This window comes from Pollachius pollachius, assembly GCF_949987615.1.
Source record: "Pollachius pollachius genome assembly, chromosome: 15".
NCBI classification, from domain to species: domain Eukaryota; kingdom Metazoa; phylum Chordata; class Actinopteri; order Gadiformes; family Gadidae; genus Pollachius; species Pollachius pollachius.
Window position 1 is genome coordinate 3,719,909 of NC_136948.1, and position 13,114 is coordinate 3,733,022.

A 13,114-nucleotide genomic window follows, 5' to 3' on the forward strand; every position below is an offset into this window, starting at 1 on the left:
GATATTCCGATGTAACGTCAATACGATGTCACGTGATGTACCCATTTCCCATGACAACAATGTCACATGATATTCTGATGTCATGTGAATATGATAGCTTTTATATTTTAAGAAAATTGCCTTTCACCAGACTGGTACAACAAAGAGAAAAATATGTATGTTTATTTTGCATATCTGGCATTTTAATTACCTCAACGTGATACAAAGTATTTTTCTAATACTGTGAATTGAACAGTACACAGAAGTGATTAAACATCGCTTTTTTTTCCGCTACAAGAAAAGAAAAAAAAAGCTGATGTTTTCAAAAAACGGAGAATCTGATTGGTCGCGAGAGGTAGGGATTCTGTGGTCCAGCAGTGCCTTGTTCCCAGCCAAGATAACCAGATGAAATTTCCTGGGTCTCTTAACAGTGTTGGTGAAAGGCTCCATGGAGTTAATAATGTGTAGTAGTCAGCCAGAGAGGGGGGCGGGGACGCCGCAGAGACAGCCAGAGGGCTCGCCGTCGTTCAGAGAACCAATCAAAAAGCCGCACTCAGGCTAACCTCCTCGACGACGCCACGGTCGCGACTCCGCGTATTGAGTTTCGTAAAATGGCCGACGCGCTGTCCCGGAAAGAAGATGGCGTCTGATTAGAGAACACATTTCACCGGGGTGTCGAGAACACACTCTCAAAGTCTGAGAGGGTCGAGTGAAATGTGCTGTCAGCACCCGGCCTGAGTCGGGGAGGGAAAGCCTGGCCCCGCTGCGGTCTGGAAGGAAGAGGGTCGAGGGGCTAAAGTGGGTGACCCCCTGCTCACTGCACAGAGGGGGCCCCCGGGGAGCCCTCCTACAGTCTCAGTGTGTCCCGCACCCTCCTCTCTGGCGGTCCTCTCTAGCTGAAGTTATAGGAGAAAAAACAAAGTTTGGTGTTTCACTCCAGACCTGCTGTCCTCATACTGTGAAACAAATCACCATATGAGGGAATACGGGCTTGTGATTGGTTGCGAGTTCGGCTCCGGGGTTCCAAAGAGATTCAGTGATTTGGAATGTATGCACTTTTTAGACTTTTAACACTCGTATTCCGTCACGTCCTTGTTTGTATTAAGAGGGGTGGGTTCTGAGAAAAATCGTCTTCTAACCAAACAAAAACCTCTGGGCACTGATATAGAGTTTGGGGATAAGAGATGTTTAGTTTGGGGTATCTGTCCGACAGGGGTTGATAGTTGTTAAATTCCTCTAGTTATTTTCTCAGGTATTGTTGTTCCCACACCTGAGATCCAGAGATTTTGGTGTCCTGTTGGCACAAAGGGAAGATCATATGAATCAAATCAGGGAACGTTTGATGTCGAGACGACTGAATTAGATGTGGGCATCGAAAAAACAAGGGTTTATTTATTCTGTCGACCAGACGTCAAATTTGAGATTAAAAATAACTGGCACAGCACAGAAGAGAAGAAAATAACTTCTTTATTTGCCAAAATAATTCCAACCTTGTTTATTATTTTTTTAAGGGCAGTGTTCACGAGAAGCGAGTGAAATCGATTTTGCAATTGCACAAAACTACTGTAACTTCAGTTTTTATCCTGTGACTGAAGCTTTTTATAATCTGTCGTATTTATTGCACCAAGTAATCGATTAAATTTCTAAAGTTCTTCTTTGTTGTTTTCCTTCTGTCACTTAAAGTGTTTGACCCCCATCGTTCAGGACCCTCTGAACAATGCAGGAGAGTGCCCCCCCCCCCCCCCCCCCCTCATGTATGGGGCCGCAGTGGGTCCTGGTGTCTCAGGGGGGGCACAAAACTAATCAAGCAGGGCTATCTTTATGCATGTGCACATTCTTGTCTGGGCACATGTGTGTGTGGCTGTGATTATCAGAATGTGTGTTTGTGTGTGCGTGTAATTATTAACCATCACGGATGGAAAGGCAGCTGAAATAGAGCTGTGGGTATGTGTGGAATCACACATCCCCTTTCCCTGTGAGTGTGTGTGTGAGTGCGTGCGCATGCACCAGTGAGTAAAGGAGAGGGTGTGTGTCTGGTGTCTGAGTGTGTGTGTGTGTGTGCACGGTGGTGTGCATGGTTGTGTATGCGTGTCCTTGTATTGTTGCCAGGCAGATATGGCAGCTACCATGGATATCTTCTGACATCAGAGCTTCCTCTCTCTCTCTTTCTCTCTCCCTCTCTCTCCCCCTTTCATTCCCTCACCCTCCCTTCCTCCCTCTCACTCTACCTTTTATTCGGTTTACCCCTCTCTAACTCCCTTTTTCTCCTTCTCCTTCTCTGTCTACCCTCCAACCTCCCTCTCCCTTATATTACTATCCATATATTCTGTCAATCCCTCTCCCTTTTTCTCCCCCCTATTTAAACCATATCTGTGAGGTACCATCCCCCCTCCCTTGTGTTGTGTTGCTGTGTTTGAACCAGCAGAAGGATCTTATTTTATGACCCCCCCCCCCCCAAAGGGGTGCAGGATACCCAGTACCAAGGCCGGCCTGTGGGGGGGTACGCCCCTAGTTGGCTGATCTCGAGGTGTGCGTGGTGGAGAAGGTGGGGTAGGTCGCCTGCCTCCTCCCTTCACCTCCGTGGCCCAGCGAGCCATGCTGGGTTAAACTCCCTTAAGGATTGCCTACATCCTGTAAATAGGATGAAACTCACACAAGGCAGCGATCCAGAACAGAGTCCTGAGTGAGTGCTGGACCCCACAGTAGGACTATGGGGTCATCTGTCGGCTACATTTTGTCACATGGCCCGTGATATCTTATGATTAACTCACACCAGTAGTTAACTGGTTACCATACTATGTACCTCATGGATCTATTGGTTAGAAGACTTTAGCCATAATGATGCAAGGTGAGCATTTGTCTTTAATAATCAAGTAAGTTGTTTTGACCTATTAAAACCAGTTTAAACAAACCATTGCACTGTGATTATCAATCCTAAATTTGACTTAAAATCCTAAACAGGAAAGGGAGACCATTACAATCATAAATCCTCAATGGCTACCTGGTTAATAAACAGTCAAGAGACTCAGGGTTTTAACAACAATGTTTTTATTTCTGCCCGTCGTTTAAACAGTCGTGGTTACAGCGGAGGCCTTGGCTAGCATGTGTACTGGTATGTTCCCCACCCTTGACCAGCGAGCAGTTCGGAGCTCCGTGGGGGAAACTGCCAGTCAGCAGTGTGCTGCTGCCCTCCTGTCTGGCTGGGACAGGGGGCAATAAATCCTTGCATTTCCTCCCTGGGCTTTGAGTCCCCGAACCTGAGCACTGGGTCTCGCGGCATGCCACAAAGAGGTGCCAGAATGCGGGGGGACAATGGCAGGAAGGCTTTCTCTATGGGCCGTCCGAACAAGCTTGTTTGTGATTGGCTACCTACCTGTTTTGTGTCAACTTGAAAGGCTCTCATGTAATGGCACTCGAGAAAAATAAAAAAGCAACAATGCTAAACGTCCGGACCAGCCTCGGGCATTTGTCATGGACACGGACCCCCTGTTTGGTCAAGCCTGTATCAAAGGGCTTCTTAAGAAAAGCGTTGAGCGGCCGAGTGGTTTAAGCGTGGCCGACGTTACTCCTCACTCTGCCTGATATCAAAGGCCAACATGACGGCCATGTCTCCGGCGTCCTCCGAGGAGGCCGCCAGCTGGACCTGTCGGACACCCCCTGTGAACACATCCCCCTCCCACACCCGGCTTTTGTTCATCTTCAGCTCCACCTTCCCCTCCCCCACCGCACTCACCTTCTTGGCCCCCGGGACCCTCACCCTGAAGCGGACCCAGGCGGCGGGCTCCAACAGACCCACGCGGGGCTCGAACAGCACGCAGCCCTTCCCCCAGGCGGTGTAGGTGCTGGGGAAGGGAGGCCCCGGCTGCTCGCAGCTGCTCCTCAGGACAAAGTCACACATGAAGTTGAAGTCGGCGCCGGGGGCGGTCCGGGCGTAGAGCCCCAGGCGGTACACCCCCGGGCCGGGCAGGCTGGTGCTCACCGTCACCTTGCTGTCGGTGAAGGTGCAGAAGAGGTGGCGCTCCAGGCGGACGGCTGGCGCCTGGCCCTCCTCCCTCCCCAGCACGGCATGGAGCTCCAGGTCCTGCTGATTGTGGAAGGTGACGTTGCACTTCCCCTGCTGCGTGCTCACCAGCGCCTCCGTGTGGCTGAACTTGGACAGGCCCGCCTGCAGTGTGCGGGTCCCCGGGCCGCACGCCGAGCCAAGGCCCGGTGGGAACAGCTCAACCCGGGTCGCCACCTTGCAGTGCAGCAGGAAGTTGGCGGCGTTCTGGAAGCGGACCTCCGGCTTGTCGTAGTCTCGCACGAACACGGACAGGCGGTAGAAGCCGCGGGACGGGCAGAGCGCGTGGACCGTCAGCCCGTCTGGGCAGATCTGCGTAGCCAGGCATCGCTTGGCGAGGGCGGGCTCCAGCCCCGGGTGGACCAGCTCGCACAGCGCCATCAGAGACCGGGAGGTCTTCATCGTCAGCTCCAGCTCGCCCTCTTCGACCTCCATCACCTGAGTCCCTGGGGAGCCTCCCGGGGCCACGCCCAGGGCCTCGGAACCGGCCTGCAGGCCCCAGGACAGGAAGGGGTTCTCGGGGATCTCCTCCATGGCCCTGGGGGCCGGGCACTCCACGGTGAAGGAGCAGACCCAGCTCAGTGGGGTGGAGGCCAGCTCGGGCCGGGCGTACACCCTGACGTCGTAGGTCCCCTGGGTGGGGGGCAGGATCTGCAGGCGCATGGTGCGGTGGGACATGGTCATCAGGCCCCAAGAGGAGCCGCTGGTTTCCTTCTGCTCGGCGGCGCCCCCGTGCAGGAAGTCATGTCGTGGGGTGATGTCATAGGTGTAGGTCACTGACCTGGAGGAGCTAATGGACAGGTTCACTTCCCCGTCATCTAAGGACGGAAACACAGCGCTGGATGAACACAACTCGTTGCAAGGGCTGTTTCTGATTGGTCAAATCAGGGACCAGCCTGTGATGTGATTAAAATATAACTTAACGTCTACTGAGATGCCACTGATTGGCAACAACACAAAATAACTCCTAGTTGGACCTCGTTTACAATTGAAGTTGTTCCTGCTGTATTTTGGGGACACGGCATAACTATTTTAGCTTTGCTTACTGTGAATCCTCCAAAGTCTCCAAAGTGAACTACGACCAGAAGTGATGTGAAACCAACTCATCACTAAAGGCAGTAGCTCAGGAGGTAGAGTGGGTTGGCTGGTAACCGGCAAGATTGCTAGTTCGATCCCCGGCTCCTCCTAGCTTAGTGTCGAGGTGTCCCTGGGCAAGGCACCTAACTCTAACTGCTCCTTGACGAGCTGGCTGTCGCCTTGAATGGTTGACTCCCCCGTCGGTGTGGTATGTGTGTGTATGAATGGGTGAAGGTCAGGCAATATTGTGAAGCGCTTTGGATAAAAACGCTACAAAAATGCAGTCCATTTACCATTTACTAAAGCAAGGCCCACCTGTGAGCATGTAGAAGTGCTGCGGCTGGATGAGCTTCAGGCCCAGGGAGAAGAACGTGGAGGTCTTGAAGACCCGCATCTCAAACTCCTCCCGGGAGATGGGCTGTTCCAGGAGCTGCCACCCCTCCTCGTCAGGGAAGTGAGACTCCACAAAGTCCTCCGGATCGGTAAGGAAGTAGAAATCATCGAACCTTAGGAGTCAAAGCAACACAGTGGAGGGTTTGAGGCAAAGACTCAGACCTCCAGAGGACTCTCCATCGTCTCAGTTTCCTCTTGGTAAATGCTTCTGAGTCTGCGTCTTACTTCTTGACGAAGCTCTTGTGCTCCATGTCAACACGACCGGCACCCCAGCAGGCATCCATGAGGAACCACTGCCCCCCCAGCAGCACGGCGTTCCACATGTGGTCCGACCGCACGTCCCGGAGGCTCTGACCCGGCCGGTGTCCGATGCCCTTGCTGTGGCCGGGGACTTCCTGGCACTGAAGGCCCACCTCTCTGAACACACACCAGGAAGGGGAGATTTCAGTGCATAGGAATGATCATTATAGCATCATACGATAGGTCTATATATATAAATCATATAATCATGAGTGATCCATTGGAGGGGTGGACGACTAGAGGAGGATGGAATCAGGGTTAGGTGAGTGGAGGGATTGAGGGAGGTCTCATCGGTCTCACCGGCACATCTCCAGACAGAGGCTGGCGTAGCCAGAGCAGACGCCCTTCCCTGCAGCGATCACCTCCTCCGGGGAGGACAGCCTCTTCGACTGGCCCAGGTACCCGCTCACATCGTACTCTGCAGAGCAACACACGCAGTAAGACTTCAATATTAACCAAGGGTACGTCAATATCTCTGAACCTTATAGTTGCGTTAAAGTATGGCTAACTACACCTGAACCTTATAGTTTTGTTAATGTATCAATAACTAAACCTGAACCTTATAGTTGCCTTAAAGTATTGCTAACTAAGTTCAGAGCAGCAGAATTGGTGGGGGGGGGGGGGGTAGGGATCTGGGCTGGAGCCAAACCCACCTATGTTGTGGCACAACCAGACCCAGATGGCCCGCAGCCTCTCCAGCTCGGTCCGTGCTTCCTGCGTGATGTTCTGGGCGATGGTCTTCACCTCATACACACACTTTTGCTTCAGCTGGAACCACACGGCGAAACACAGCATGGGAAGCTTGATATTAGTGCTGAAACGTGTTAGAGATTTCATTGTCTCTTTTAAAAAATCATGTTAAAACTGGACGAAAGTGTACATCCAATACATTATCATTGGACACACAGTGATATCTATATCGTAGATATTTATGGAATGAGATACTTTTATTTTTGGTTGTTTATTTGAAGTGTGTATTTCCCACAACTTGTCAATAAAAATGTTAAAGGTTTTGCCAACTGAGTGTCAAATATTCAGCAGTATTCAAGCAGTGTTTTTATCTCTGAAATAATAGAGACACAGCTTCCAGTACAAAGGGAGAGAACCTTTTACTCGGTCTATTGACCATTGTTGGGGTGAACGTTCACGGCCATGGCCGGTCTCAGCACTGGAGAACTCGCGCTTGGAAAACCAGACTTGTGTAGAAGTAGCCGTATGTGTTGAGAACATATGTGCTATGTATCATAGTAGCACATACTTGTTATTAATCCCCCATGTTGGGAACATATAAGTAGAACCAAACATGTAGAACACATGTTGAAAAACATGCACTTAGAATTATGCTTGTACAACATACATGTTATGAATCATACGTGTTGTGATACATGTCTTACATGTCTGCCCGCGTGGTGACAGATGTCTGTCTTCTCCCTTCTAAATGCTACAGAAGCCTCCATGTTGTGTCCAGGCCAGACCTCTGTCCTCTGTGTTTAATCTTATGGCGGGTGTCTCTCCATTAGCCCCCCCTCTTCACCACCCGGCCGCTGTATAAATAGGACCACACTAACTAGTTCGCTGTAAACTGCTTTGTCCACGCCCACGGACGTCTCCCACGTAAAGTGGCTGACCTTCGGGAGCTGGGCCTTAAGGGTTGATTATGGTTCCTCGTCGGCGCAATGCAAAGGGGTTTATGGACCCTCCTTGTGTCCACCGCAAGGGCCTGAGGTGTTGTAACCTTGCGTCGAGGTGACGCAGCAGCAAGGGCTGTGATTGAAGCAAAACAGGTTCACGACTGTTGCGAAGCATCTGCATGGTCCTTTCGTTGCCTCAACGTGGAACCATTATCAGCCTTTTAGGGTTGCTCTCCTAAGGTTTTTGTGCGGCTACCACCACCCCTGCAGGCCCGGTGGCCCAGACACGCCCCCAAAGCCTGTGGTATTAGCCCTTCCATTTGGCTCCTGTCACGCTGTGTATTAGGATGTGCTTGAGAACTTGGTTCCCGTCTGGGTTCTTGTGTTTTAAAAAGGCCCTCCCTCTCCCGGGAGCTACTTAAGGTAAAAGCATTCCCGGGGTGTCTCACGGGGTTCTCTGTGATGTTGTGCAACCTGAGACTGTAGCGGTGTCCTGGTGCAACCCGCCGCCGCTCACCTCCGCCCCGGCCCTGATGGCGTGGGCGTCGACCCGGCTGAACGCCTCAGAGCCGGAGAACAGGTCCTTCCTGCGCCGACGCTTCCCGTGCACCGCCCCCCTCAGGCCCGTCTTCGCCACTCCCTCCGGCTCCATCCTCACAGCGCTCTTCTTCACTACGGCGACGGTGCGGGCGGCACTCTCCGAGGACAGCTGCCTCTTGGCGGCCGGGCGCGTGTCCTCGCTCTCCGCCGCCAGCCTCTCGAACACGCCGCGCCCGGAGAGCACCGTGCTCCGGACCCCCGGGGCGGAGGCAAAGGGGCCCAGCTGGAGTCGCGCCCCTGGGGTGGCCTTCAAACCTGCCTTTAAACCGGTCTTTGAGACTGTCTTTAAACCTGTCTTTGAGTCCTTCTTTAAGTCTGTCTTTGAGTCTGACTTTACCTTTGTCTTTAAATCCGGCATCAAGTCTGTCTTTAAGTCCATCTTTGAGTCTGTCTTTGAATCTGCCTGTAAGTCTGTCTTTAAGTCTGTCTTTAAGTCCATCTTTAAGTCTGACTTTACCTCAGTCTCTAAGTCTGTCTTTAACTCCATCTTTGAGTCTGTCTTTAAGTCCATCTTCGAGCCAGCTCCGGTCCTATTCGTGACCAGGGTTCCGACGATGGCGATGGGTTCCAGTACACCGACGGTGGAAGCCTCCAGCTTCTTCACCTGTGGACACGCCCTCTGGGTCTGCTCACCTGGAGGGGCGTGGCCGGCAATACAGGTGAAGGGGAAGGAGAACTTCTGGATGGCTACGTCCGCTGACATGATGCTCGCGGCGAGGCGTCCTATGAAGGTGGAGAGACAGAAGACGGGCGCTCTATTACACCCTGACACCCCTGCATTCTGTCGGCTGGGTTTAGCCCTTGTTCACGTCTGAACCCACCATGTCTTTTCCTACTTGTGATGTTGTTGAACTCTGAGGCCAGCCGCCGCCCGAATAAGTCACCGCCGAACGCGATGGAAGTGAAATACGGGAGTGAATATTCCTTATCGAGAACTTTTAACTAGACAGTGATGAATTAGCAATTATAGCCTGTCTATTAATGACCATAAATGAAGACGGGGGGCCAGTGGTCATTCGTCTTTGTCTCAGACGGAAACCTGGAGTTAAACACGGACCACATTACTGCTGGCAGTTGTACCACCGTCCAGAAGGATGGCCAGATAATGTGACCGATCAGTCCAAGACGACCATACACACCTTTTATTTTTAGTTGTGGATTTTAGGGCAAATATTTCCCTGGGACCAGCATCTGGTTCTGTGTATCTCAACTTGCAAAGCAGGTCATTAACACTGCCAAGGGGGTTAAGGGTTAGGGGTTAAATTCCATCTGGGGCCACCCATGCTAAACCTGATATTAAGACTCTTTGGATTTAAGTGTCCGCCTTATGGCATATCAATCATCTCCATCACCACCATTGATAACATTCCCACTGACCTAAACTTCTAATCTTCTAATCTTTCCAACCAACCTAAAAACTAACTTGCACTTTGAAGTAGACCTTAGAGCTTAGACTACGCTTTAAACCGCACTTAACAGTAACCTAACAGTAACCTTACAGAAACATAACCTTCCCTGAAACAGAAGCACTATTGGCCTATTGGTAACCAAGCGGTTGAGATGATCAATGTGAACAGGAACCCAGATGAACCATGGGACATGAGATACAGCAGAAGAGTATTGTCCTGCACACAGTAAGTGCTAAAGCGAATCTCAGGGTTCAGGAGATGTAGGCCAGCCGTAGGAAGGCAGGGAGTAGATACAGCCTTCCATCAGCCTAACACGTCTGAGAGAACACACTCGCCTGGGCTCTGAAACCACTCACAGCATCACCAATTTCCCTCCCAGGATGTAAGGTGTTAGGTGTTAGCTTATATTTTATTTTATCACACACACACACACCATCATAAAGGTGGGACAACTCACCAGTCAACACAGCCAAGATGGAATCAAACCAGCAACCTTCCAGTTCTCTGGACGACCTGCTCTACTCTGCTCGACATTTGAACCCACTTCCCTTCAAAGTCAAAGTCAACTTTATTGTCAATTTCAAAATATGTGCCAGACACACAGAGGTATCGAGATTGCGTTTAACTCAGACCCACAGTGCAATAAGAACAAACAAAAACACTTCCCTTCTTCACTTCTGGCCTCTCCTATACATTTTGAAGCGGACAGACTGAAGTGACACGTTGTCAACATTGTCCCAACACCCTACGACGACAGCGTCTCCTTCAACCTCTCCAGATACCTGTCAGAACGGGGTTCCACCGCCACACAGGTGAACAGGTCACATCACAGCTCACACCTTCTACTCACCCTAAGAGGACCTGAGGGAAGCCTGCTGGGTGTTGTCGTGGGGGGTTGGGGTGGGGTGGGGTGTGGGGGGGGGGGGACTGGGGGGGTTGAGAGGTTGACGTCTCGTCGACGACCCAGTGACTGTGCTCCGTGGCCAGGGTAGGGGCTTATATACTCCCCGGCCCCCAAGAATAACAGACTAAAAATACCAACAGCCAGCCAACGCCAGCCAATGGGGTGGGGGCCAGCTCAGGAGTCTGACGTATGGCGTGCCGCGCGCGTGTGTGCTGTGTGTGTGTGTGTGTGCTGTGTGTGTGTGTGTGCTGTGTGTGTGTGTGTGCGTGTGTGTTGATATGTGTAATTTACATGCCTGCATTCTCACAGATGCATGTGTGGTCTTGGTAGCTTGTATGATTGAATGTGTATGTGTGTGTGTGTGTGTGTGTGTCTGTGTTTACGTGCGCCTATGTTTGTGTATTTCTCGTTTGTGGTTGAGTGAGTGAGTGTGTGTGCGTGTTTCAATGTGTGTTGAGGTGTATGTTTGTCATTGAGTGTATAGAGTTTGGTAAAAGTGTGTGTGGGTGTGTGTGTGTGTGAGGATGTGTGTGTGTGTAGAGGCGTATTAAAGTGTGTGTGTTTGGGTAACCATGTGTCACTGAGCCTGTGTGATCACAAGTGTTTGTGTTTGCGCCACTATATGTAGGTTAGGGGTAGTGTGTGTGTGTGTGTAGGTGCTTTGTTTATTTACTGGGGGTGAGTGAAGGGTGATGTTGTGTGTGTGTGTGTATGGGTGTGCGTGTGTGTGTTGAGACAGGGGCTAGAACCGCCCCTTTCTATTTGCTGAGAGGTCATGACCTTTATGATTATGATTATATCCACTTCAATCTAGTGCTAAGACACACTCCACACACTATACCTCCCCGAATGCACACAAACACACACACACATGCACGCACGCACACACAGACACACACGCACACACGCACATGCAGGCACACACAAACACACGTTCTCACACACGCACACACACACGGACACACACACACACACACACGCACATGCAGGCACACACAAACACATGTTCTCTCACACACACACACACACACGTACGCACGCACATGCACGCAAGCACGTTCACACACATACATACACCCACATGTGTTCTGCTCCACCTATAGTTTCATTCAGTGAGTGATAACTAATAGTAATAAAGTGAAGGTTTACTTTGACCCACTGTCAGTCTTTCCCTCCCGCTGTCTGTCTGTCCGTCCCTCTGTCTGTCTTTCTGTCTGTCCGTCCGTCCGTCCTTCTGTCTGTCTGTCTGTCCGTCCGTCCTTCCGTCTGTCCGTCTGTCTGTCTGTCTGTCTGTCTGTCTGTCTGTCAGCAGCTTGACGACCACCGTCAGAACGAACACTCACCACACGTGGTCCGGCGGCCGCGTCCCCTGGCGCCCCGTCGCGAGGCCGCGCCCCTGGCTCCAGGTGTTGGGTCACCGGGCGCCATATGTCGGCGTGGAGGTGGGCGGGGCCGGGGCTGTCAGGTCCGTCCCCGTGGCTGTGATGAGGCCATCTGGAGCAGATGTCGGACGCCGACAGCAAAGGAACGGGGCTTCCTTCCGCCCCGGCGTGGGGGCGGGACACCCGCGGTGTGCCACATGTTGCCAGGCAACCCGGTGAAAGTTGAGGAGGAAGCCCTGATGAGCTTCAGCCATCAGCATCTGTACTGTGGGGTATGCCGAGCCTGGCCGACCGCCAATGTGTGTATAACGAAGAAAGTACCCGCATACTTCAGTGTGACGCTATACCTAACAATAACACAGCATTAAGGTCATTTAATTCATCTTATCTATTTTATTTTATCATTTCATTTTATTGTATGACTATGTTTCAATGTGAAGCACTTTGAGTCTGCCTCGTGTATTAAAAGTGCTATATGAATAAAGTTGCCTTTCCTTTCCTTTAATTAATATATTCTAATGATCAATCAATGAAATTGAGTGACTGGTCTTTAGCCTCAAATTAATCAAATGGATCTGTTCCAAAACTAAATTATTTAAAGAACAAACTTTTATATTTGAACAACATTGTGTGATTATCGTTGGATTCATCTGATCATCATAAGTCAAACCAGCGGGCTTCACCCTTCACCCTTCTCCTCACGAGGCTCGTGTCGCCCGCCACTAGTAAGCGGGCGGGGGCGGGGCCAAGGGCACTCAACGAGCGCGTGCTGTCATCCACACCTGCACGCGCCGCCGAATCTCTGCCTCCTTAACGTCATTATCGGTCTGGTTCGAAAGCGGCTGGAAAGTTTTAACTCGACGACTCGGCGCTCCAGGGGAAGAAGGACCAGGGGACTGCAGTCCGTCCAGCCCGGACACAGCATGAAGACCGTCAGGGACGACGGGGAGATGCCCGGTGCGGCCGTCAACTGGTTCACGGGAGGTAAGAAAGGAAACGTTCAACCGACCGCTCGGGCTAACCGTTTAATTCAGTTCAGTCTCTCTGTTCCTCTTTCACTCTTTCAATGGTTCCTTCGTGTCACTCGACTATTTCTTTTTTAGTTCTTCTTCACATTGTTAGTTTCAGTTAGTTTTCACCTAGGTATTTAGTGGGTTCGCCTGCGTGGTGTTGTGTGTGAGTTTTTAATCCTGAGATAATCTGGATATTTCTGCTCCCAAATATATTGTGTAGGCTTTAAGTATTAAAAGACTATTTAAGCAGGACTATTAAAGGACTATTAAAATAGTATTATAAGTAGGACTTTTCAAGTAGGACTATTTAAGAAGCACAAATTAAGGACTATTTAAGTACGACTAACGAAGGACTATTTAAGTAGG

At 50.9% G+C, this 13,114-nt stretch overlaps 1 protein-coding gene across 1 annotated transcript; it reads right to left on the reverse strand.

Moving 5' to 3' along the window:
- Positions 1-3,541: 3,541 nt before the first annotated feature.
- On the reverse strand, positions 3,542-8,743 carry LOC307086873 (kyphoscoliosis peptidase-like; the record flags this gene model as incomplete). The annotated part of the gene is made up of 7 exons (XM_079752221.1): positions 3,542-4,857; positions 5,432-5,622; positions 5,735-5,926; positions 6,110-6,227; positions 6,463-6,577; positions 7,958-8,299; positions 8,582-8,743. 7 exons carry the CDS (start codon positions 8,741-8,743, stop codon positions 3,542-3,544), a joined length of 2,436 nt encoding a protein of 811 aa, XP_079608347.1.
- Positions 8,744-13,114: the final 4,371 nt, after the last annotated feature.